The sequence below is a fragment of the Bufo bufo genome, chromosome 5 (assembly GCF_905171765.1).
Source record: "Bufo bufo chromosome 5, aBufBuf1.1, whole genome shotgun sequence".
Classification (NCBI taxonomy): domain Eukaryota; kingdom Metazoa; phylum Chordata; class Amphibia; order Anura; family Bufonidae; genus Bufo; species Bufo bufo.
The window spans coordinates 183,337,180-183,364,589 of NC_053393.1; the positions used below are offsets into that span (position 1 = coordinate 183,337,180).

Below are 27,410 nucleotides of genomic sequence, written 5' to 3' on the forward strand. Positions count from 1 at the left end.
CTTGGCCTTTTTTAAATAAAAAAAATTCCCTCACTGGAATACTTTCAGTCTTTTGACTGTATGGATTACAGATGGAATGACTGTTATATGTGAGTACCGCTTTCTTTGACAGATTCTAGTATGGGTACATATATGTTTTCCCAACCCCAGCACATTAGTTTGCTAATTCCAGATGTATGAAACGCAGGCCTAACTGTATCTAGTATATTGAACGCCAGATAAACTAACTTGGCCTTTTTTAAATAAAAAAAAAATTCCCTCACTGGAATACTTTCAGTCTTTTGACTGTATGGATTACAGATGGAATGACTGTTATATGTGAGTACCGCTTTCTTTGACAGATTCTAGTATGGGTACATATATGTTTTCCCAACCCCAGCACATTAGTTTGCTAATTCCAGATGTATGAAACGCAGGCCTAACTGTATCTAGTATATTGAACGCCAGATAAACTAACTTGGCCTTTTTTAAATAAAAAAAAAATTCCCTCACTGGAATACTTTCAGTCTTTTGACTGTATGGATTACAGATGGAATGACTGTTATATGTGAGTACCGCTTTCTTTGACAGATTCTAGTATGGGTACATATATGTTTTCCCAACCCCAGCACATTAGTTTGCTAATTCCAGATGTATGAAACGCAGGCCTAACTGTATCTAGTATATTGAACGCCAGATAAACTAACTTGGCCTTTTTTAAATAAAAAAAATTCCCTCACTGGAATACTTTCAGTCTTTTGACTGTATGGATTACAGATGGAATGACTGTTATATGTGAGTACCGCTTTCTTTGACAGATTCTAGTATGGGTACATATATGTTTTCCCAACCCCAGCACATTAGTTTGCTAATTCCAGATGTATGAAACGCAGGCCTAACTGTATCTAGTATATTGAACGCCAGATAAACTAACTTGGCCTTTTTTAAATAAAAAAAAAATTCCCTCACTGGAATACTTTCAGTCTTTTGACTGTATGGATTACAGATGGAATGACTGTTATATGTGAGTACCGCTTTCTTTGACAGATTCTAGTATGGGTACATATATGTTTTCCCAACCCCAGCACATTAGTTTGCTAATTCCAGATGTATGAAACGCAGGCCTAACTGTATCTAGTATATTGAACGCCAGATAAACTAACTTGGCCTTTTTTAAATAAAAAAAAAATTCCCTCACTGGAATACTTTCAGTCTTTTGACTGTATGGATTACAGATGGAATGACTGTTATATGTGAGTACCGCTTTCTTTGACAGATTCTAGTATGGGTACATATATGTTTTCCCAACCCCAGCACATTAGTTTGCTAATTCCAGATGTATGAAACGCAGGCCTAACTGTATCTAGTATATTGAACGCCAGATAAACTAACTTGGCCTTTTTTAAATAAAAAAAATTCCCTCACTGGAATACTTTCAGTCTTTTGACTGTATGGATTACAAATGGAATGACTGTTATATGTGAGTACCGCTTTCTTTGACAGATTCTAGTATGGGTACATATATGTTTTCCCAACCCCAGCACATTAGTTTGCTAATTCCAGATATATGAAACGCAGGCCTAACTGTATCTAGTATATTGAACGCCAGATAAACTAACTTGGCCTTTTTTAAATAAAAAAAAAATTCCCTCACTGGAATACTTTCAGTCTTTTGACTGTATGGATTACAGATGGAATGACTGTTATATGTGAGTACCGCTTTCTTTGACAGATTCTATTATGGGTACATATATGTTTTCCCAACCCCAGCACATTAGTTTGCTAATTCCAGATGTATGAAACGCAGGCCTAACTGTATCTAGTATATTGAACGCCAGATAAACTAACTTGGCCTTTTTTAAATAAAATAAAAATTCCCTCACTGGAATACTTTCAGTCTTTTGACTGTATGGATTACAGATGGAATGACTGTTATATGTGAGTACCGCTTTCTTTGACAGATTCTAGTATGGGTACATATATGTTTTCCCAACCCCAGCACATTAGTTTGCTAATTCCAGATGTATGAAACGCAGGCCTAACTGTATCTAGTATATTGAACGCCAGATAAACTAACTTGGCCTTTTTTAAATAAAAAAAATTCCCTCACTGGAATACTTTCAGTCTTTTGACTGTATGGATTACAGATGGAATGACTGTTATATGTGAGTACCGCTTTCTTTGACAGATTCTAGTATGGGTACATATATGTTTTCCCAACCCCAGCACATTAGTTTGCTAATTCCAGATGTATGAAACGCAGGCCTAACTGTATCTAGTATATTGAACGCCAGATAAACTAACTTGGCCTTTTTTAAATAAAAAAAATTCCCTCACTGGAATACTTTCAGTCTTTTGACTGTATGGATTACAGATGGAATGACTGTTATATGTGAGTACCGCTTTCTTTGACAGATTCTAGTATGGGTACATATATGTTTTCCCAACCCCAGCACATTAGTTTGCTAATTCCAGATGTATGAAACGCAGGCCTAACTGTATCTAGTATATTGAACGCCAGATAAACTAACTTGGCCTTTTTTAAATAAAAAAAATCCCCTCACTGGAATACTTTCAGTCTTTTGACTGTATGGATTACAGATGGAATGACTGTTATATGTGAGTACCGCTTTCTTTGACAGATTCTAGTATGGGTACATATATGTTTTCCCAACCCCAGCACATTAGTTTGCTAATTCCAGATGTATGAAACGCAGGCCTAACTGTATCTAGTATATTGAACGCCAGATAAACTAACTTGGCCTTTTTTAAATAAAAAAAATTCCCTCACTGGAATACTTTCAGTCTTTTGACTGTATGGATTACAGATGGAATGACTGTTATATGTGAGTACCGCTTTCTTTGACAGATTCTAGTATGGGTACATATATGTTTTCCCAACCCCAGCATATTAGTTTGCTAATTCCAGATGTATGAAACGCAGGCCTAACTGTATCTAGTATATTGAACGCCAGATAAACTAACTTGGCCTTTTTTAAATAAAAAAAAAATTCCCTCACTGGAATACTTTCAGTCTTTTGACTTTATGGATTACAGATGGAATGACTGTTATATGTGAGTACCGCTTTCTTTGACAGATTCTAGTATGGGTACATATATGTTTTCCCAACCCCAGCACATTAGTTTGCTAATTCCAGATGTATGAAACGCAGGCCTAACTGTATCTAGTATATTGAACGCCAGATAAACTAACTTGGCCTTTTTTAAATAAATAAAAAATTCCTCACTGGAATACTTTCAGTCTTTTGACTGTATGGATTACAGATGGAATGACTGTTATATGTGAGTACCGCTTTCTTTGACAGATTCTAGTATGGGTACATATATGTTTTCCCAACCCCAGCACATTAGTTTGCTAATTCCAGATGTATGAAACGCAGGCCTAACTGTATCTAGTATATTGAACGCCAGATAAACTAACTTGGCCTTTTTTAAATAAAAAAAATTCCCTCACTGGAATACTTTCAGTCTTTTGACTGTATGGATTACAGATGGAATGACTGTTATATGTGAGTACCGCTTTCTTTGACAGATTCTAGTATGGGTACATATATGTTTTCCCAACCCCAGCACATTAGTTTGCTAATTCCAGATGTATGAAACGCAGGCCTAACTGTATCTAGTATATTGAACGCCAGATAAACTAACTTGGCCTTTTTTAAATAAAAAAAATCCCCTCACTGGAATACTTTCAGTCTTTTGACTGTATGGATTACATATGGAATGACTGTTATATGTGAGTACCGCTTTCTTTGACAGATTCTAGTATGGGTACATATATGTTTTCCCAACCCCAGCACATTAGTTTGCTAATTCCAGATGTATGAAACGCAGGCCTAACTGTATCTAGTATATTGAACGCCAGATAAACTAACTTGGCCTTTTTTAAATAAAAAAAATTCCCTCACTGGAATACTTTCAGTCTTTTGACTGTATGGATTACAGATGGAATGACTGTTATATGTGAGTACCGCTTTCTTTGACAGATTCTAGTATGGGTACATATATGTTTTCCCAACCCCAGCACATTAGTTTGCTAATTCCAGATGTATGAAACGCAGGCCTAACTGTATCTAGTATATTGAACGCCAGATAAACTAACTTGGCCTTTTTTAAATAAAAAAAAAATTCCCTCACTGGAATACTTTATGGCTTTTCACTGTATGGATTACAGGTGGACTGGTATTAGTAGGGGTGACACAAGCACACCCAAGTCCTTGATGTAGGATTTCTATGGCACAGACCACTATTACAAGTGATTAATGGACGTTGGGAGAGATTGTGCTGCAGCACTAGTCCCAAGATGGCCGCCGCCTATCAGCCCAGTAACATGTGCCACAAAATGGTCTGCACAACCTTTAAAAAAAATAGCCTTGGACTGTGCTGCTAAATCGCTATTGGTCTGTATCCCAGGTGTAGATGTCTGACTTGTTTGGAGCTTTGGAATGCACACTGTGGCAGCTTCTGCTGCAGCACTACAAGTCGCAAAATGGCAGCCGGCGGTCAGCCCAGGTACATGTGGATGGAAAAATCACTCTGGCCACTCTAAAAATAGCCAATCCCTATCAAAAAAGCAGCTCAGCTGCAGTTGTTCAGATGAATCACAGGTGGAGGAGAGAAATTTGCTTCCAGTTATTCAATTATCCCTGCCTATTCTCGCCCTAGCATCAGCTGCGTCTATCCCTGTTCTATTCACATCGGGAGTGAGCACGTCCCGACGTGCGCACAAGCTTATAAAGAGGCTGAGTCACATGCTGCACTTGGCCAATCACAGCCTTGCCAATAGTAGGCATGGCTGCGATGGCATCTTAGGGCAAGTAGTATGATGCATGTTGATTGGCTGCTTTGCAGCCTTTCAAAATGCGCCAAAATACATGCCGAACGACGAACCCGAACCCGAACTTTTACGAAAAAGTTCGGGTTCGGGTCCGTGTCACGAACACCCCAAAATTCGGTACGGACCCGAACTATGCTCGAACTGTTCGCTCAACACTAATCAGCTGACGTCGGTGTAAAAGAAGTGCGCTCTTTCACGCTATAGTAGGATCTTGGACCTTTGCACAGTTCTTTATACCTGACGCTAACATCGACCTGTAAGGCTGAGTTCACACTTGAGTTATTTGGTGTGCAGTGATTCTAGGAGCGACGCCTGTCATCTGTGTGTCATACTGACTCACAGTTTTGTTTCACTACTACAGCAGACTAACTATGCTTGTTACTGCAAGGCAGTGTTCTATCCTACTATACAGGCTCTCTGCAGCCAGGAAATAGCTGTTTTTTAACTTGATTCGCCACAAATTAATTCGGATCGAATCGAATATTTTCTGAAAATTTGTTGAACCGACCGAATCAAATTTCTGAGTAATTTGCTCATCTCTACTCTTGTTCACAAGAGTTTCCATTATTTTATTACTACATTTGTTAAAGTATAACTGTCCTTTCAGTTTAAAGAGTCTGCTATTAAAGCTGTAACTTAGCGTTACTAAGGAGAGTCTGTCTTCAGTCTTCAGAGTTTTACTGAGCACTAAAGATGTCTGTGTGTAACAAGTCAGATAGGCAGGGTGATGAACAGTAAGTCCACATGTCCATAGTCAGAGACTGATATAGTGACAAGAGGTGGCTGGTCACCTCTGCATATTACACATAGGTGTTTTCTGCAGATTTTAGACCAAACACAGATTATCCTTAGCAACGCTGTTAGAGCTTTACTAAGAAAGACTCTTTTCACCCTGTTTTCTAGTAGAAAGAATCATCTTTCCCTAATAAAGTACATGACAAAAATGTTTAACACCCTTATCCCTACATTATATTTAAAAAATTGAAACAACAGTTACACTTTAAGCTACTGTACTTGGTCTGTCATTACTGATTTCTTCTCTACTACCCTATTAGTCATTGTCTTATCATCAATAACATTGCCTGTTAGAAGTGACTGGTTAAACAAATCACTGGTGAAACAAAGTAAAAATGCAGTTCTTTAAGGTATTATGGATTCTATCTGGATAAATTGTCTTTTTTATTTTAATTTTACTTTAAATGCACCTAAAGTATCAGCTTCCAAAATACTGGAGTTGATCACTAGAAATAATGCCATGCCCAAAAATACTATGATTCCGCCTCCTGACAATACTGAAATGCTGTTCAAATTTTCAATGACAACATTATCCCCATTAATATAATTATTTTTATAATTTCTCATTATTGTAAGTTCTTCTTCCTTTGACCATTATACCTGAAAAAAGTTTTACACCCTCAATAGATTGATTGGTGGGGGTGCCGGGTGTCGGACCCCTGCTGATCTGATATTGATGACCTATCCTGAGGATAGGTCATCAATATTAAAAGTCCCGACAACCTCTTTAAGTTGCTTTGAATAGCTAATATATAGTTTAGTTGTTCTAATAGTGTCCATTTGGCACTCACGCCTAATAATATATTCCACCATTTTAATTCTTTTTATTTTAAATACTTTATTTCATTGGAAGAAATTCAGTTTCTAAGTATCTAAGTATTTATAAGTATAGATACTGTGACATCAATGTATGCTGAACAATAAAAGTTATATTTAGGATCCACATTTTTCGTTGTCCCATTAAGAACTAAAGTAAAGGGTGTAATATATAAACTATATTTTAAACAAACTGCACATTTTCTTTTTCTTAGTGCCTTCTTTCAACAATAACCTCAGAAGGTTTAGCAAGGTCTTAAAATCCTGAAATATGTTGAAATGCTTAACACTGTATAACGACAATATATTCTGAAAAACAAGCTTCTTGACTTTAGATGTCATGGCTACTGATCTAGAATTCTCAGGTTGAATTGTTCTCTTGAATTTCTATAAATCTTATGTCTTGGAAGATTAAAAAATGACTTGGCTATACATGAACAATTCTTGATTTAAAAAGAAAATGTTGGGTGCCTGCCATCTAGATTAAGACATAATATTTTTTTTTATCTAGTCTGTTATTCAACCCTTGCAATGAGTTTTCTAAGCATCTTTGGTGAACAGTAGACTTTGTTGAGATATTAACTTAAATAAACTATAAATTTGTCCTACAATGTCAGGAAATTTGTGTTCACTGAATAGATTATTTATGTTTAGTTTTGTCAGACACTTCTGGCCAAATTGATGGGAGATAAGACCATTTAGCTCTCAGGTTGTGAAGCATAGTAGATGTGAACACCATGAGTACTGACAATGTCTTCAGGAAGATTGACCCAAAATATGCCTGTTATTTTAAGCTACAATACTTTATACATGATTACTCATAAATATCAACACAAATTTTTACAACATTATCCATTTAGAATATTCAGGAAATACGGTAAATCTGAAAGAATTTGAAATATTTTAGTACACTTACATCAAGTATAACATACACGTGTCAACTCTTCCTTTATGTCTAATTTGGTTAAGAACTCCAATTAAAACAATTCAGTGCAACATCTCAATATGATAGTGAATCCCTTTAAAAGTTGAAATTCACATCAAAGCCACGAGTAGGATGTCCCTAGACCTATATAGGACAAAATTATGACAACATATCACAAATTTACATTGTTATGAATTGGTTGTTATCTTGTGACATAATAGGACATGTCCATGTAAGATGAAATGTAAGGAACAACACAATTTATAGGCATTGCTTATTTTGTATATGTGCTGAATTATTATTATTTTTTTTGGGGGGTGGGCAAATGCTAATGCTAAATAGCTTGCCTTTAATTCCTCCCTTTGTGAGGCTGCCAAAACATAAATAATAATAATCACTTTCTACAGATGTCTAAGGTTTGGATGATAACTTCATATTTACGTCATATTCATTGATATCCCAGCTCTTTCTATTGAAGGAAGTTAGAGTCATGTGGGCAACCCTTAAGCACAAAAAAAGCAGGGATTTCTATTTATTATTATTTATACTGCATATTTTCCCACAAAACTATATATCAATCTGCTCAGTTTATCTTGCTTTATTAAAGACCTGTGACCTCTATTGAAACGTCTTTTTAGCAACTACTTGTATTCACAATGTAATAATTCTGGGGTATTTATTCTTATGACTTATGTCTGGTGGACACAGTCAGTGCAATAAAATAAAAAATTAAACTAGAGAAGTGGAGCTGGTATAAAGATCAGTGATGCTCCAAAATAATACAGGCACTCCTGGTTCTCGGAACAGGTAGTAAATAGCAATCTGCTCTCATGTAGCTTCTTACATATATTTCTTAAATATGAAATTCAGTAGGTGTATGAATCTGAAAATAGATAGGAAGAGGCAGTTTAATATGAGCAAATTTTTCAAAACATTTTTTGATCCAATCAGTCTGAATTGGGCAAGAACTTCAACTTGTGTACAAATCTATTCTACTGGAACTAAATGTGTTTAAAATGCCTGGAAAAATCACCCTCTTTCTCTCTCTCTCTCTTTCTTTCTCTCTGCACAAATTCAACCAAATGCATCTGAAGGAATTCTGATTCTCCCAAATCAGAATTTTTTCAAAGATTCAAGTCGAATTTTGATTGTAACGGATCTCTAGAACAATAGAACAATAGAACAGTTTGATAGTGCAGGAGACTATAAGGCAGAACATTTAAAAAGTTTGTCAAATGTTATGTTCATCAGATTTCTTTGGTTCACAGCTAGAGACACAGAATTTTTCTGAAATTTGTTTTGGTTACAATTTAAACAAATCAGTCAGCAGATTCCATTCAGGTATGAATAAATTTGACCCAAATTTAAAGTGCTCAGATTTCCTTTAAAAGTTGTGTATTTTACTCTGGGGTCTTATTTGATTGTATCTAACCACTTTCAAGCTCTGTAATTCCAATACAGCATTAGTGATGTCTAGGGAAGAGCAAAGCGAGCTTCAGATCCTAGATCGGAAGTCTCTTCACTCAAAACCTTGAGTTAATGCTGTATGGAGATTAGTGTTGATCACGAATATTTGAATTGCAAATTTTTATTGCGAATATAGGTACTTCGAAAATTCGCGAATATTTAGAATATAGTGATATATATTTGGAATTTCGAATATTCGTGTTTTTTTATTGCAAATTTTTGTAATGCGAATTTACGTAATGCAAATTTTTTATCACAAATTTTTCAATTGCCAAGTAAAAACATGATTCCTCCCTGCTTCTTGCTTGTGGGCCAATGACTTATTGGCCGACAAGCAAGAAGCAGGGAGGAATCATGACTTTAAATGGGAAAAATGCTGAATATTCTAATATATCGAATATATTTTTTTTTCCGAATATTCGTAATATTTTAAAACAAGAATATATAGGATTCATAAGATTCAGATATATTGGGCAGACTAGATGGGCCAAATGGTTTTTATCTGCCGACACATTCTATGTTTCTATGTTTCTATATAGCAATATAGCAAATATTCGAAAAAAACTAATATAAAGCAATTTAGCTAATATAGTGCTTTAATCTTCATTGTCTAATAGTTGTATTTTTTTTCTCATCTGAAATTCTATTGAACTATTGAAAAAAAAGATTATAGCACTATATTAGCTAAATTGCTCTATATTTGTTTTGTTTTATTCGGATATTCGCTATATTGCTATATATTCTTGTTTTAGAATATTACGAATATTCGAAAAAACTAATATATTCAATATAGTGCAGTGCTATGACTCATTGGCCCACAAGCAAGAAGCAGGGAGGAATCATGTTTTTGCTCGGCAATTATGAAAATTTGCATATTACGCGATTATTAACTTGCCGATTTTTCAAGTAAAAAAAATCGTAGAATATAACGAATATTTGAATTCGTGAATATTCGCTGAATATTCTATAAAATATTTGTGAAATATCGCGAATTCTAATATGAAACCCTGCCGCTCATCACTAATGGAGATCCGTCCCCATACAGCATTAAAATGTAAGGCCTCCATTGAGGCAAAGTCAGTTATTCCTGAAGTCTCACAAGACTTTGGTGAATAACTTAGTTATTTGATTTTTAAAGTGGAAAACCATTTTAAAACTTGGATTGGAGATGGATATCCATACATCAATAATCCAAAGTTTTGAGCAAAGTGATTTTCAGATCTAGAATCTGAAGCTTGATTCGTTCATCCCTAGTAAGGTCAAATTTACTATGACTATGGGTTAACACATAGTGTACCATTTATTAAGATCGGCGATTTACACGCCGGTATTAATTGTCTTTGCACTGCTGGAGGAAGTGCCAAAGTTATATGGAGGCAGCAGCCTCTACATTACTGTACTTTGGTGCTTTCTTCAGCAGGCCGTGTGACAAACTTAAATTTATGTCAGCTCCCTTGCTGGTGTAGATTTAAGCCATTTTATATGCCTAAACCTGACATATAAAAGGCTGAATGAGACGGGCCTGCAGGCATGCCCTCTCCCCCTCTCACACCAGACCCCCTTTTTCTCCGCTTGTCCGAAAGTGGCGTGAGCAGGGAAAAGTCACAGATTTTGTTGCAGAATGGCTAGCTACAAAATTTGTGACTGATATATGCCACAAAAGTATATGCTCTAAATGAGCCCCATTTATCACCACCAATTCTGCTACCACTACTACATGTGCCAGTAAGTTCTGGGAAAGTGAAGAAGCAATTACTTTTGTAGAGCAAAAGTGGTAAGGAACCTGACGGAGAAGGCGGGAAGTGTGGCCGTGTAGGGGGTGGTAGTAGTGGCAGCAGGTGCAGTAGTAGTTATGATCCTCCTTTTTCTTCTTCCATGCCCTGCTATCTTCTGATCTATAAAATGGCATATGTCCAAATAGAATTGCAAGAAGCTTGGATACACTAGAACCCCAAAGTTTTTGGAAATTTGAGATTAATTTGATTTGTGTGAAATTGATTCACTCATCTCTATTCACAGGCCATGAATGTCAATAAAAAAGTAAATAATATAAGTGTATTCTACTGTTCCTATGCTAGGCTACAGATGCTTACATGGACTGCAGTTCTGGATATTTGCAATTAATAAATTGCCATCGCAATTATAATCCAGTAGCTTACATTAAAATTAATACATAATTCTGTTTTCTTAGTCTTCTCGATTTGGCATACAGTAATAGCAAAATATAACATTTACAGTTACAAAGGTGAATCACTTAAGAAAACAGGAAAATACGGAACATCCAAAAAATAATACATAGTGATGTGCAATGTCAAACAAGAAAACATTTCTAGTTTGTAAAAAAACGCAGCATAAATAACTTTATCTAAGATGCTCCTCAGTGACCCGGTGCCACTAGAGGAAATAAATTGTAAACTATTTACAAGTCATATTTCCTACGCAATGAATGTGACAGTGCTTCAAACTGTGGTATGAATGTGATTTCCAGCACAGTGTGAAATACAGAGTGCATCCAAATTGTTTATTGGGAGATATAAAAATTGGTTTGCTTCCCAAAGCATTTGACAGAGCTTCATCATTTTTTTCAGTGAACAAGAAACTTTTCCAGATCATTTTCAAAACAATGACAATTCATGTATTTCACTAGGAGGCAATGGATTTTTCTTGATTTTCTCTGTGTCACTTTGCCTTTTAACTTAACATCTTTTTTCAATTTTCCAACAGCTTCACTCTGATGTGGATACGGGAGAAAACTCCATCAAATATGTTTTGACGGGTGAAGGGGCTGGTTCCATATTTAATATTGATGAAAATACTGGTGACATTCATGCTACAAAGAGGTTGGATAGAGAAGAACAAGCTTACTATACGTTGCGAGCACAAGCTATTGACAGGCAAACAAATAGACCAGTGGAGCCTGAATCTGAATTTGTCATCAAAGTACAAGATATAAATGACAATGAGCCAAAATTTCTGGATGGACCCTATACTGCTGGCATCCCTGAAATGTCCCCTGTTGGTAAGAAAGAGAAAAAAAATATCTAGCTTGACATACTGAATAAAAGTATTTTTGCTTTCCTTTTGTTAAAATCTTTTGTTTTAACATTTTTCCTATAACCTGCAAAACCTTAGACCTTCCAGACATTGACTGGTTCATTAGAGATACTTCCCTGAAGAATTGCATGTACAAGCTGTAAAGCATGATGCTGTCAAAGTAAATCTGATTGGACAAGGCTGTGACTTCTCCAATAAACTCCTGACAATGTTACACAGCTTCTTTTATAGTCAATGTTCCCATTCTACCTCAACTACCTATTCAAAGATACAACGGTATACAAGCACTACTTACTGTTGCAGCCGTTGCTCTGATATTAGACTCTTTGTCACGCCAACTTCGAGATACGGTATGGTAATGGATATTTTGAGCACTGAATGTGTATTGCATCAAGCCTACAGTTCAAGCTTCTTAAATATAGCAATTTACTGAAAAAAGTCTCAAATGGTTTGCATCTATCGGGTTTCAAAGCTAATCACTATATATAAGAAAGAGCTCAAGCTAAAATAAAATAACAAAACTTTATTTGTAGTCAGGTTAAAATCTCAATAATCTGCTTTTATTTATGTAAACCAATGAACCAACCACACTCTGTGCTCCAACCCCTCAGAACACCTGCTTCTCATTAGGTGTGGTGTGGGTTGACAATGGCAGTGTCTGTGGTTCAGACTGATGTGAGGGTAGGGATAGTTTGGCACACTTATATAACGGGTAGCGATATGATCCGCTGAGCTGACCTAGTGCTTACTTAGATCATTAGCAGTATAAAATTGTATCTATGTATCTGGCACACTGATGAAATGTCTAGCAATTAAGATCCACTGAGCTAAACTTGTGCTCGGTTAGATCAATAGTAGCCTGGATTAGCTAGACCCGGTGTTGCCCTGTGTATAATCCCTATGTTAATAGCCTTCACTTAAATTGCCTACATATGTAATTGGCTTCCTAACCAGCGTCTTCCTCTATGCGTTTCCTTGCTGGATACTATTAGCTATTCATCAGGAGTAAAGGCGCATGTAATTAAGCCGGTTTAAACCAAAATAACAAATAAACATTAGTAGCTGCACGCCACTGATGTCATGCATGCAGCAGCAAGTAGCCCCCAGCACTATGACAGCCCTACCGCGGCCGCCATAGTGCGCTCCTTAAGAGCAGGTAGCCACTCCCCCTCATGTTGGAGCCCCACAGTGATGCGTCCAATAAGGTGAGGAGGCATGTATCACCACTTCTCCTCCAGCTGTGGATAGACGAATTCTGAATGACAATGCATGTTACAGAAGGCTGGACACTAACCCCACTGAGACCTTCAATATGAAGTTAACTCAGATCTTGGACAGAGCTAAGTGACAATGCTTGATCAGCGATGCTGAATATGCATGTTTGCTACCTAAATATCCGATACTGCCATCTTTTTTATAGTCTACCGAAGATACACAAGGGGGTCTCCCCTTTGAAAGCTAGACCAATTGTATCTGGATTGGTAGTCTAATCAGCCTTTACGTGGACAGGATTTTGAGATCGTTCGTAGTCAGCCTGCTGTCTTATGCAGTAATTAGCGGTATAGGCAAAAAAAAATTCACAATATTTCGTGAATTTTTCACATAATATTCGCGATAAATTAGCAAATTCTAGAATCCAAGATCACTAGTCATTATTTTCGTGATTGCACAAATCAGCACTAATGATGCACATATTTTTTGCGCAATACATGCAAATTTGCATTTTATCAGGTCTGAGTAGATATTACTGATTGGTGCACTAAGTATTGCTGTGACATCATAGCACTATGTCTGTAGCATGTATGTATGGACAGCAGAGAAACTTTGATTCCTATCACACTACCTAACACCCTCCACTGGAACCTATCAGCTACACTATATCACTATCTAACCTACACTGACTATCTCCTACTTACTAGGCGCCTTTATATATTATATATATATGAGATAAATATCTAATGTAATTGAATAAGGAATAGGATCCAGATGAAAGCACAGAGCACAGCAATGACACTGCTCTCTCTCTCTTAAAACTGCAAAAAAAAAACAGCAGAAAATAGCTGCTGGGGAGTTTCCTATATAGTAAGGGGTAGGCAACATTTCTATTGGTTGCTAGGAATGTTGCTAAGCTCTGACAAAGATATTGCAGCTTTCTCATTGGCCCACAAGCAAGAAGGGAGGTTACTGATGAAAAAAAAATCTTGAATATTTGCTATTACGAATATATAGGCCTACTGCATTATCCCCAGAGAAACCGCACCATACCATACAAATCTTGCGATTAAGGGGTATCAACCGGCAGCGCACAAAAAGAATTTGAACTCCGGCCTAACACTGATCATGTGGGACTCCACGTGACTTTCCGGCACCCACGTAACTTACTACCCGGAAGCAACCCGCAGTCTACGGGACCTACTCCAGGCTGAGACAGAGAACACCGCCCCAGCACACCGACCCACAAAGGGGGAAAGAGACGTTGGGGATACGGTAAACTCTCACAAGCTACGAGACCAGGTAAATCACTTCTTTAAACACTAAAAGGCTTCCCAAATCACAGCAGATACAAATAGGTACGTTGGATCACAGGGAATTTATCAGATCTAATACCCTGTGTAAACACCCAGAAAGTGGATACATCCCACCTCCCACAGCTACTACCTTTATATGGGAGATTTACTGAGATAATATATTTGAATTGAACTATACCCACACTATCCCAGGAGCTTGCAAGACTATATACACCCCTTCATCTGCAACCGGACTATTTTTATCACTATTTTTCATTTTTTAACCCCTTTTTTTTATCCTTTTACCCACCTTTTTGCTTTTTTACCAATTTTGAGGAACGCAATGTGAATATATGATCTATTAACTAAATAAATATATTTTTAATATATACATGTCTCAACACTGGATTCTCTATAACATCAACATCTCACCCATAGAAATACCTCTCTGCAGTTTCAGGTGATAGAGTGCCTGTAACACTCCATATACTTATCTAATATATTTCTGGTTGCTAGGAATGTTGCTAAGCTCTGACAAAGATATTGCAGCTTTCTCATTGGCCCACAAGCAAGAAGGGAGGTTACTGATGAAAAGAAAATCTAGAATATTCGCTATTACGAAAATATAGCACTATATTCTACATCTTCGCAAATTCTCGAAGTGCCGATATTTGCAATAAAAGTTAGCGATTAGAATATTCGCTATCAAAACTGGTCTTATGTACGAGACACTATGGATGTGTTAAGGTGCCTCGATAATATACACCTTGATGAAGGTATATTGCTAGTCAGTTTAGATGTTGAGGCTCTTTATAGCTCAATCCCTCATGACAAGGGATGTGAGGCAATTAGAGCATTCCTGGCGGAAAGAGGTGCACATTTAACGATGCACAATGAATTTGTGATGGAGTTGCTCCGATTTGTCCTGGGGCGTAACATCTTCTCCTTTGATCGGGATATCTACCACCAGCTCAGGGGTGTGACAATGGGGAGTCCATGTGCCCCGACTTATGCCAATTTATACCTGGGCTGTTGGGAAAGGTGACGTGATCGTCTTTGGTGACGTGATGGATTGATGGACCTCATCCATTGATTTATGGATGAAGTTCATTGATGATGTTTTCATTCTGTGGAGTGGTACCGTGACTGAATTTGAGGGATTTGTTTCCTCGCTCAATGTGAATGAGCTGGGGTTATATTTCACCTATGAAATCAGTGTTACTCATCTCACATTTCTAGACCTTTCCATCAGCATCAGTCAATCCAAAAAAATAGTCACCAAGATGTTTCGGAAATCCATAGCTACTAACTCCCTCGTGCAATGGGAAAGAAGACATCCAATCTCACTCAAACGAGGCATTCCTAAAGGCCAATATTTAAGGGCCTGACAGAATTGCTCCAAATGGGCAGACTTTAAGATGGCAGCTAGCGATCTCCAAAGAAGGTTCACTCAAAGGGGTTACCTTATTTCCTCCCTGAAGACAGCCTATCAGCACACTGTTGGCTGCAACAGGGAGAGTTTACTGAACCCCAAAAAAAGAGACACGGATCATGATTAATTGAGGATTATTGGCACATTCTATCTGGCGAACAAAGAAGTATGGGAGATTCTTCAGGAATCCTGGGGTATCCTACCCAGTTGTAGGAGATCTGGTGGCTTATTTTCCCCAGATTACATACTGAAGAGGTGGCAATTTAAGGGATAGATTGGTCCTGCAAATGAGATGTGGCTTCCAAAAGAACCATGTGGCACATTTAAATGTGGTGGCTGTGTTGCGTGCCAAGCTATCAAAAAAGGCAACACAGTCACTAGCTCGGTGACGAGACGCAGTTATAATATTAGATCATTTATTAACTGCAAAACTGTTGGCATAGTGTATGTGGCCACATGCATATGTCAAAAGCAATATGTGGGTAAAACCAAAAGGGAGTTTAAGAGACAGATAGGGGAGCATCTATCCAACATTACCAAACAGGATGACACATCTATAGCGCAACATGTGCTGGAACACCATGTAGGAAGATCTAACTGCATACGTTTTCAGGAAATTGAACAAATCAAACCATCACCTAGAGGAGGCAACATTGATAACCTCCTTTTACGTAAAGAAGCTGAGTGGACATTTAGACTCCATACTGTTAAACCTAATGGACTAAATTATTACATATCATACACCTGCTTTATATAAACAGTGTGTCCTGGCACAGGTTAGAAGGGTGCACAGGCATTCCAGTTCTGTTCATGTCTCTGCTTATGTCAATATCCACATCCATCGTAATTAGTTTTTTTTCCCCTTATTGATGGTTGTGGGTATTATATATGTACTTGAGGGCTTATTAGACCCCACATACTTCATATCTGAGTGGTCTCCGTATTAAATGCACAGATACATATCTAATTGTGCATGATATACAGATGTGTCCACACTTAACTGATCACTTATCTCAACATGTCCTGAGATGTGTCACGAAAGACGTTATATCTAAATTGGCTAAATTGCAATGCAAGGTTCAGACAGCAGGTGGCGCTTTGTGTTACTAGCTATGCAACGTTCAGACAGCAGGTGGCGCATTGTGTTACTAGCTAAATACCTGAACTTAAGGTAAAGAGCTGGTAATGGAATTACAATTGTGAAATTTGGTCGGGTTCACATCAGGTGTTTGTCTGACATTTAACATATATAAAAAAATATATTGTATACATTAAACAAATCCCTCCAACGGATGCTCTTTTTTTTTTTACTGGGCAAAGATTACCATGTATTTTGACCTGTTCCATTGTTCACTACAATTCTATATGCCGTATACTATGATTTAGATACACTTGGTGTCAGTATACAGTGCTAGTCTAGTATTATATTTATTATATTCAAAATAACACACCAACCACAGAATTATGCAGAGATTATTATATACTTTTAACAGTCCCATTACATGTTACAAATGTACATAATACAATTCAGACACATTGGGTGTCAGTATAGACTGCAATTTTTGCATGACATTTAAAATACTTATTGATTGTCTGCTGAGCTGTGTATCTAATCCTATCATGTGTGATACTGTCTGCTGAGCTGTGTATCTAATCCTATTATGTGTGATACTGCCTGATAAGCTGCATATCTAATCCTATTATGTGTGATACTGTCTGCAGAGTGGTGTGTCTAAACCTATTGTGATTGATACTGTCTGCTTAGTTGTGTATCTAATCCTATCATGTGTGATACTGTCTGCTCAGCTGTGTATCTAATCCTATCATGTGTGATATTGTTTGCAGAGTTGTGTATCTAATCCTATTTTGTGTGATACTGTCTGCTGAGCTGTGTATCTAATCCTACCATGTGAGATACTGTCTTCAGAGTTGTGTGTCTAAGCCTATGGTGTTTTATACTGTCTGTTGAGTGGTGTATCTAATCCTATCATGCGTGATACTGCCTGCTAAGCTGCGTATCGAATCCTATCATGTGTTATACTGCCTGCTGAGCTGCGTATCTAATCCTACCATGTGTGATACTGTCTATGAAGCTATTATATGTATTTGTATAGAGTATTATACAGATATAGGTTATATAGGATATATAGCAGCGGTCTTCTTTAATAACGAGCAGCAACATAACTATTCCCAAGTAATATCACCAAAGTGCCCTCAGTATTTATAATGCCGCCCCTGCAGGTCCCCATGTAGTTCTAATGCCCTCTGCAGTTATAACTCCCCTGTACTGTGCCCTCAGTATTTATAATGTCCCCTGAAGTGTCTGTATATATATATATACATAAAAGAGAGAAAGAGGAGAGGAGGCAGCGCCTCGTGTGTAGAACCTTACAGTAATAAGTGTTAGCAAGTACACTGATTATGCTTACCGAATGGGGTTGTGATGGGTCACAACGCCTCCGAATTGTTTTGCTGGATATTACCCGTCCAGCTTACGGGAAAAACTGCGTCTGCTTCCCTGGTCTGTGCCCCTTGCCGTGACTAACGGTTAGCGGGATAAGGATACATGCAGTAAAAAAGAAAATAAAATGATTACATTCAAACATACTTTTTCCCATTGTTTTATGCACTCTGTTTGAGCGCAATGTGTGTGAGTCACATGGGCGGGGGGGAGGAGTTGGGGGCGTGGAGGCTTGAGGGGTCAATAGGATACAGTGGCTCCCCTCAAGTTAAAACAGCCAATTGCTCCGTATTATGGGCGGTGTTGATGCCCTATGTCGTTCCTCCTGGTGACGTATTATGGGCAGTGCTCTTTTTTTTATTCGCCTGGCCTCCGGATGATTTCTATGGGGCGGATTCAGGATCTCTCTCCTAGTCGGTCACATGTACATCAGAGCGTGTGTAAGATAGTGACGCAGTATGATCACATGATTTTATTCTTGGTCAGGTGACCACCTGGAATGGTCTGAATTTTCTTTTTTACTGCATGTATATATATATATATATATATATATATATATATTTATTGATTGGCTCCAGTGTTTAATGCTCCTCCATTTCCACCAGTAGTGCCAGCAGTATATAATCCTCTTTTGACCTCCCTCCTCATTTTGCGTGCTTTGCCAATAAATATATATTGACCACCCTCTATTGCCAATGGAGAATTCCCCCTGCAAAATACACAAGGATAGGACAGGTTCTATATTCTTGGGGGGCCACAGAACAGACATTCAGATGCAGGCAGCACATGGTGCTGTCCACATCTTTTTTGCCCCCATTGAAATGAATGGGTCCTCAAAAAATGTGGATCGGATGCAGACCAAAAATATGGTCATGTGAATGCACTAAGGCTAAATACACAAGGTTTTTTGGATGAGGATTTGAAGCAGACCTGCCCACAGAAATGGATTGGAAAGGAATTAGAAATATACAGTAAAGGAAGGATTTCTACTTCTGGCTTTGGCTGAAAATCGGCTGTGTTTAGCCCTGGAATGTCAGCATTCAGCATCATAGCTTCTCACAAATCTCCCATCATCTAAGTGTCCAGGCCTCATATTTCCTGCCTATGTCAAGGCTCCAGTCTCCAGGCCCTGTCTCTTTATTAACTGTTTGTTGGCTCTGACTATTCACCATTGTATCCAGCTGTTCTTTGATTAGTCCCTGATTAAGTTACATCCAGCCGCTCCTCTATTGTTCACACCTAGAAGTGTAAACGTAAGGTTCTCGTTCTTCTGAGACATTGCACAAAGTGCACAAAATCAAATGATACCAGAATTGTAACTAATGAAATATACACTGCAAACAATGTTTCTGCTTTCCACAACTATCACCCCTATTCTCCTGCACTGCCGAAGACCCCTGCACCCAGCAAGGAACTTCTCATCTCCCCCTCCATCTGACCTCCTGCTCATATCTGTTCCTTAACACAAAACCTTCCTCTCTAGAGGGAATTGTAAGAATGATAGAGACAGAAAAACCTGGGAATGTAAAATGAGCCACTGTATCACACATAATAGGATTAGATGCGCATCTTAGCAGACAGTATCACACAGAATAGGATTAGATACACAGCTCAGCAGGCAGTATCACACACGACAGAATTAGATACACATCTTATAAAAAAAATTCACACATGATAGGATTAGATAAGCAGCTTAGCGAAGAGTGTCACACATGATAGGATTAGATACACAGCTAAGCAGAAAGTTTCACACATGATTTGATTAGATACACAACTCAGCAGGCAGAATCACACACAATAGGCTTAGATACACGACTCTGCAGACAGTATCACACAGAATAGAATTATATACACAGCTCAGCAGGCAGTATCACACATGATTGGATTAGATACACAGCTCAGCAGGCAGTATCACACACAATAGGCTTAGATACAATGCTCTGGCAGACAGTATCACACATGATAGGTTTAGATAAACAGCAGAGCAGACAGTATCACACAAGGTAGAATTACAGAGATACACAGCTCTGCGGACAGTATCACACATGATATGATTAGATACACAGCTCAGCAGGCAGTATCACACATAATATGATTAGATACGCAGCTGAGTAGACAGTATCACGCATGATATGATTAGATACACAGCTAAGCAGGCAGTATCACACATGATATTTGGATTCTGGATTTAGTGTTCCTTTATTCTCATGTGTTTGACTTTTGCACATTTAATATTCTCATAGATGTTACCAAATCTAGCTAGGTCTTCCGCTTAATATCTCATATTTGAGGCTAGCTTCTCTGCAGCTTAAGTAATAAGCTAAATGTGGAGCATTCACCGCCCAGTGGTTGTGATGTGTATTGCAGCTTTTTAGAGTTTAGTTACAGTCTCGCGATATGATGTTGTTTTGCTCTCAGGACAAAATTGACTCCACTTCCAGTTTGGAGATCAGGTAAGAGAGGACGCATCTGTATATCATGAGGTGCCAGAGGGTAAATAATCCCCCCTTTTTAGGGGTTTATTATGTTTATTGTAAGTATTGCATTTCAGTGACATATATACCATCTGTCACATGATCTAAAAATCTCTCCTTCGCTTTGGAAGGTTTACTACCATCTAACCTGTTTGTGTAAAGTATTTCTCTATTACCAGCGATTAGTAAAATACATATTATCATCGCTGTGATTGTCCTGCTGTATACTCTGCCTTGTCCCCAGAGCATTCTGTATGGCCGTGGTTTAGTCACTGCATACTTTGAATACATCATTCTCACCCTCTGGCACCGTGCGTGTCTATCCACAGCTGGAGGAGGAGTGGTGATACAGGCCTCCTCACTTTATTGGACGCGTCACTGTGGGTCTCTGCCTTGAGGGGGAGTGGCTACCTGCTCTTAAGGAGCACACTATGGCGGCCGCTCTACAGCCGTCATAGTGCCGAGGGCTACTTGCTGCTGCACGACATCAGTGGCGTGCAGTTGCTAATGTTTATTTGTCATTTTTGTTTAAACTGGCTTAATTACATGCGCTTTTTCTCCTGGTGAATAGCTGGCAGTATCCAGCAGGGAAACGCATCGAGGAAGGCGCTGGTTAGGAAGCCAGTTACATATGTAGCCAATTTAAGTGAGGTAATTAGTTTGAACCATAGAAACTGCCATTATCAACCCACACCTAATGAGAAGCAGGTATGCTGAGGGTTGGAGCACGGAGTGTGGTTCATTCATTGTTTTACATAATTAGAGGCAGATAGACAATTATTGAGATTTTAAGCTGACTACCAATAAAGTTTTGTTATTTTATTTTAGTTTGAGCTCTTTCTTATATCAAGTGAATAACTCCATAAATAAAGGGTTAATACAATTTGTATGCTCAATTCATTTTGTTTCTTATGTTCGAGTTGTTTTCTCTTATAGACTTATGAATATGTACCAATAAAATGTAATTAATATGCACCTCTCCTCATGCATATGCATTTTGGAGGCAACCATTTATAGAAATAAAACTTTACCAGAAGCCCATTTACTGGAAACTAGATACATTATTAAAGTCATAGAACTCAGTGATATAACTAGAAATTAATGAATGAACAATCTGCTACTCATGAACATCTAGTTTACAAAATCCCTTTCCATTTTAGCCTCTCTTTTCAAAACGTGTATTTAAAGTTACGGTAAATTCCGAATTACAACACGGGTTATGGTTGAATTCATTTTGTAACTAACTAACGCCATTTAAATTGGTTTTACAATGTGATTTATATGAGTTTATGTACAGTAATTAAATGAACAAATAACATGTACATCTGCCAGCAATGTTTCTAGAATTACAATATTATAAATGTTTTACAATGTACTGCTGTAGGTTGAAATCTGCTTAACTGAAACCAATACCATTTTATTAAGGAACATCAGTGATGCAAGTAACAGCAACAGATGCCGATGATCCTACTTATGGAAATAGCGCTCGAGTGATCTATAGCATTCTTCAAGGCCAGCCATACTTTTCTGTGGAGCCAAAGACAGGTAAGGAACAAAAAATATTTGTCTTATGAAAAACAATAGACTTCGATATAAAAAAAAAACACTTATGTAACTGTTTGATATTTAGTCCACTTAGGCTACTGTACTATTCCTTCAAGATGTGCCTTGATTTGCCTTGGAATATGTAGAAGAATGGATTCCTATTGGAAACAATTGGTTCCAGATTTCATGCAGATTTTGGCTTGGATGCTGAAATATTCAAGAAATTTGTGCCATACATGGACCCTTACAGTACTGCAAACAAAGTCATGCCACAAAAAAAAGAACTGCTATGAAAGATATATATATATATATATATATATATATATACATAGAAGATGAGAAAACGGACAGCACTCCAGGTAAAAGTAAGTGGTGTTTTATTCACCCATGTGGATGGCAACGTTTCAGCTCATACAAGAGCCTTTGTCAAGCTTTACAAAGGCTCTTGTATGAGCTGAAACGTTGCCATCCACATGGGTGAATAAAACACCACTTACTTTTACCTGGAGTGCTGTCCGTTTTCTCATCTTCCATTGACGGGGTAAGCTGCTTCATCCCTGGACATAGCACCCTCCTTGTGTTATTCTTCCGGTGCCGCCATTATTTTCCTTTTTTTATATATATACATATATATATATATATTTGTGGTCATGGCTACGGCCAAGAGATATCCGAAGAACCCTAGGGAGAGAAACAACGGGAGCAACCTAACCCAGCTAGGCGTGTCTTAGCTAACCTGACTAAATGGCTTGTTGTGTGCCCTAAGCCATGATCATGGGTAGGCCTATAAGTGGGCATACCCTGTGGAAATGAGAAGATAAGGGAGGGAGGGTGGGGCACCTGAGAACACACGCCTGTGAGTGAGGCTGTGGCTCGTATATGAAGAGCCTCCGCCCCTCCCACAAATGCAGGCTGACTAATCAGCCTTACCAACTTGTGGTCATGGCTATGGCCAAGAGATATCCGAAGAACCCCAGGGAGGGAAACAACGGGAACAACCTAACCCAGCTAGGCGTGTCTTAGCTAACCTGACTAAATGGCTTGTTGTGTGCCCTAAGTCATGATCGGGGGTAGGCCTATAAGTGGGCAAAAACCAAGCCAAGTAGGGTAGAAAAGGAACTCGAATGGCATGTGCAAACTAATCCCCAAGCCAACTGCAAGGCGTCAGGGATCTAGAGCAAAAATTCGGGGTGTATGAGGCAAGACCAGAAGGAGACCTACAACCCATCTTGTGGATGACAAGGCCAGAGATATAATGCTCAATATTGCGGATACTGCCCCAAAGGGGAATGGAGGACCGGGAATACGTTGTGAAATGGATCATGAAAACCAACTGAACCTTGTAAAGTTTTGGTTCTAGTGCGAGTACTGGCAATGCCCTAGCCTCAGGAGCTTGTGGGACCGAACCATGTAGATAGGAAGAGAATCCTTGAATAGTTCCCCAGACAACAGCTATCTGCTAGCCGTGGTCCACGAGTTGTTCTACTGTGTGCCCCTGAGAATTGTTTTAACGCTTGAGACGTGAAGACCGACCTACTATCTGAATCTTCTACCGTGAGGAAATGCTGAACCTTGTCCAAAAACCGATTCAACGTGGTTGTAGGGAGTCTGAGGTTAGTGCGGCAAGAAGCTATGAAGCCATAATATACAAGATTCTGTCTATCCCCTCCCATGAGTGAGGGAATACAATTGCAATGAAGCTACCGGCGAAAATGAATTCCTGGTCGTGGTAAAAAGGCAAAGACTTTGCGCGGGGACCTGGTTGACAAGATATGATCGACTACGATTAGAGACTGAAATGCTAGAGGGAATTGCCCTACTTGTTCTTCCTCTGGCAGGACCTGAACGAAAGCATGAACAATTAAAGCAAGTCAAAATATCTGCGTAAGACATGACAATGATGCTGTAGGGCAAACCGGACCAGTTTGCGGTCAAAACATAAAGTGAGCGATCAACATGGATTATTAGGAAATTAGGGAAGCAGGTATGTATGCAATACATACGGGCCAAATCAGCCCAGATGCACAGATGGACAATCAACCAGGCAATCAGCCCAGCAGGACTGAAAACAGTCATCAGGCCCCCAAAGCCATGGGGCCGAAGCTGTCATCGGGCCCCCGAAGCCATGGGGCCGAAGCTGTCATCGGGCCCCCGAAGCCATGGGGCAGAGTTTTTTTATTTTTATTCAAGAATCATAACTATAATAAGTGACCTGAATAAGGTGCAGGTGAAATTAAACCATGAGCCTGACCGATGTGGCAGGCGATACCCGAGATAAACTACGTGACCTGAATAACATGCAAGGCGAAATATCGTTAGGAACGAGACCTGACCGACGTGGAAGGTGACCCCCAACATGAGTATGGCGGGAGCCATGCGTGCGAGTCTCTTATGGCGGGAGCCATGCGTGCGAGTCTCTTATGGCGGGAGCCATGCGTGCGAGTCTCTTATGGCGGGAGCCATGCGTGCGAGTCTCTTATGGCGGGAGCCATGCGTGCGAGTCTCCTATGGCGGGAGCCATGCGTGCGAGTCTCTTATGGCGGGAGCCATGCGTGCGAGTCTCTTATGGCGGAAGCCATACGTGCGAGTCTCTTATGGCGGAAGTATCAGATGACCATGCGAACTACGAATGACGATGCCAGTCGTGAGGTCCTATAAGCGAAGAGTCACTCGTGCGAGCCTCATATGACTTTTTTTATTTTTTTTATTCGCATAACAATGACCCCCTCCAACAGCAAACCTGGGACACTAACCAGCCTACAACCATGTCGTACCCCTAACAAACAAAACATGAAAAACGGTTATGGGGCCCCCGGAGACATGAGGCCGGATCAGTCATAGGGCCCTCGAAGCCAGAGGGATGACGTTGCGGTGACGATAAGTAATTAAAACGTAAGCCGGACCTGATGGGATATGCAGCAACTTGAATGATTGGATTGGCTAGAAGGTGGCCTAAGGAACATAACTGCCAACAGGCGTTGAAAATATAGACATTAGAAATCCGAAGCACGTGCATACATAACACTAACCACCGTGAACCATAAAACGCAAACATGAAATTGAAACAGAGATGGGAGAAAAACAAGAGCCTGAGGCATTGCAAGTTCGCTAAGAGAAGTCTCTTATCGTGACAAACAAATGAACAGCTTGTGAATACATAGCAGGAAACTCACTCCTATTGGCCGACTGACCTCCGCTGAGGAGCTGTTTGGTGAACTGGGGCAGGAGACCAATCTGAGTGAATACGAACCAGAAGTAAAAGGAGACCAGTCTGAGTGATTATGAACCAAGATTAAAAAGAAAAGTAGTCCTATGGAATATAACAGACCACCGAGGAAAGGAACGTAAGCCTGAAAAAAACGCAGTTATGTTTGTCAGGAGAGAGGTACCAGAGTGGTGGGTGCAGACTGCCCCGGTGAGATTATTGAGTAAAACCATGACGTAGCAATGAACAGGAGAATGCAGCTTTGAGTGGGAGCAGAGTACAACACATGATGTAACAACAAATGGGTGAATGCAGCTTTGGATGTGAGTGGTACCTAAAAAACATGGTATGGGCGCAGCTCTGAGTATGGGTAGCGCATGAAAAGCATACGTGAAAATGCAATCTGAAAGTGATCAGAGTATTGACGTGATGTAGCAGTAGAAGTGTGAACACAACTCTGGGTATAAGCAGAGCATGAAATTTGGTATAACAGCAGCTCTGGTTGTGAACGGAGCATAACATAGATGTAACAGCGACGTGAATGCAGTTCTTGAAATGGGCCTGGAAAGAACCTGTAGTAGCATAGGACGTGTGAACGCAGCTCTGAGTGCGAGTAGAGCAAAAATGATGTACAGATAGACGTATGAATGCAACTATGGTCGTGGGTGGAGTGCAAAAAATGATTTGACAGCGTAGTGTGAATGCACCTCTGTGGCCGAGAATGAAATTGGAAGAATAGCAGCTCTAAATGTGAGTGGAGCATAAACATGATGTAACAGTGAACGTGAATGCAGCTCTGAAACAAGCCTAGTATGAACATGTTGTGACAGCGGACGTGTAAACACAGCTCTCACAGTGAGCAGAGCAAACATGGTATACCAGTCGACGCATGAACGCAGCTCTGGTTGTGAGTGGAGCAAGGTGGGAACACCAGGGTGGTGCATCCAGAGCTTAAAAACGGAGTAACAGTAGCAGCTATGGCTGTAAGCCGAGTATACAACATGTAATAACAGGTGTGTAATACGGATCCGGCTGTCGGCTGGGGACGGAATGAGATGTAACAGCCAACGGGTGACCGCAGCTTAAATGTGAGACCAATCTGAGTGAATATGAACCAAGAGTAGGAAAGTGCTGGACAGTAAAGACGTGCGGATTCTGCATAAGACACGAAATAAGAGCCGAAAGTGTAAATGCCGCTCAGGATAACAGCAGAGCATAAAAGTGCGGCAGGGTTTTTAAGTACATGGAGCAGTGAAATACGTGAAGTCTAAAGATGGTGGTAGCGGGGGGAGGGGGAGACACATGGCAAGGAACAGCTACAGCAAGAGGCCTAAACAATAACAGCTGCATCTGATCTCCAAACATGACGTCACGTGCAGCCCGGGTAACTCTTTCTTTACAGCAAACCGGCTGAAGTAACTTTTCATACGAGACGAACAAAGCGAAGTAAAACTTGTAAGATTTATACAGTAGGAACTAACTCCTATTACCCACAAACATAGTTGAAAAGAAATAGAAGTATTTAGCCCCAACGAGCAAACCTGAGGTAGCAGATTCTGAGGCGAAGCCTCCTGTTCGCTAGCAAAGTCGGTTCTGACCGGCCAGGAGAGACGGCCCCGGCCCAACCTACTTACATAGTATGGCACGTGCATGCTACGGTAGCAGAGAGCAAAATAACAAGCTCTATTCTGGCTCCATGCTGCAAAGAAAGACTCCTACCACCAGAGAAGCTAGTTTGCTAATGACACCCAGCGGCAGCTGTGCACCTGAGAACACACGCCTGTGAGTGAGGCTGTGGCTCGTATATGAAGAGCCTCCGCCCCTCCCACAAATGCAGGCTGACTAATCAGCCTTACCAACATATAAATATATATACATATTAAGGTCCAGAT

At 39.4% G+C, this 27,410-nt stretch overlaps 1 protein-coding gene across 1 annotated transcript in view; it reads left to right on the plus strand.

Annotated features, from left to right (window-relative positions):
* Nucleotides 1-27,410, plus strand: part of CDH7 (cadherin 7) — a 342,814-nt gene that overhangs the window by 143,081 nt on the left and 172,323 nt on the right. The window contains exons 2-3 of the mRNA XM_040432014.1: nt 11,565-11,859; nt 22,194-22,313. Coding sequence (XP_040287948.1) covers nt 11,565-11,859; nt 22,194-22,313 — 415 coding nt within the window. The remainder of the gene's footprint in view (nt 1-11,564; nt 11,860-22,193; nt 22,314-27,410) is intronic.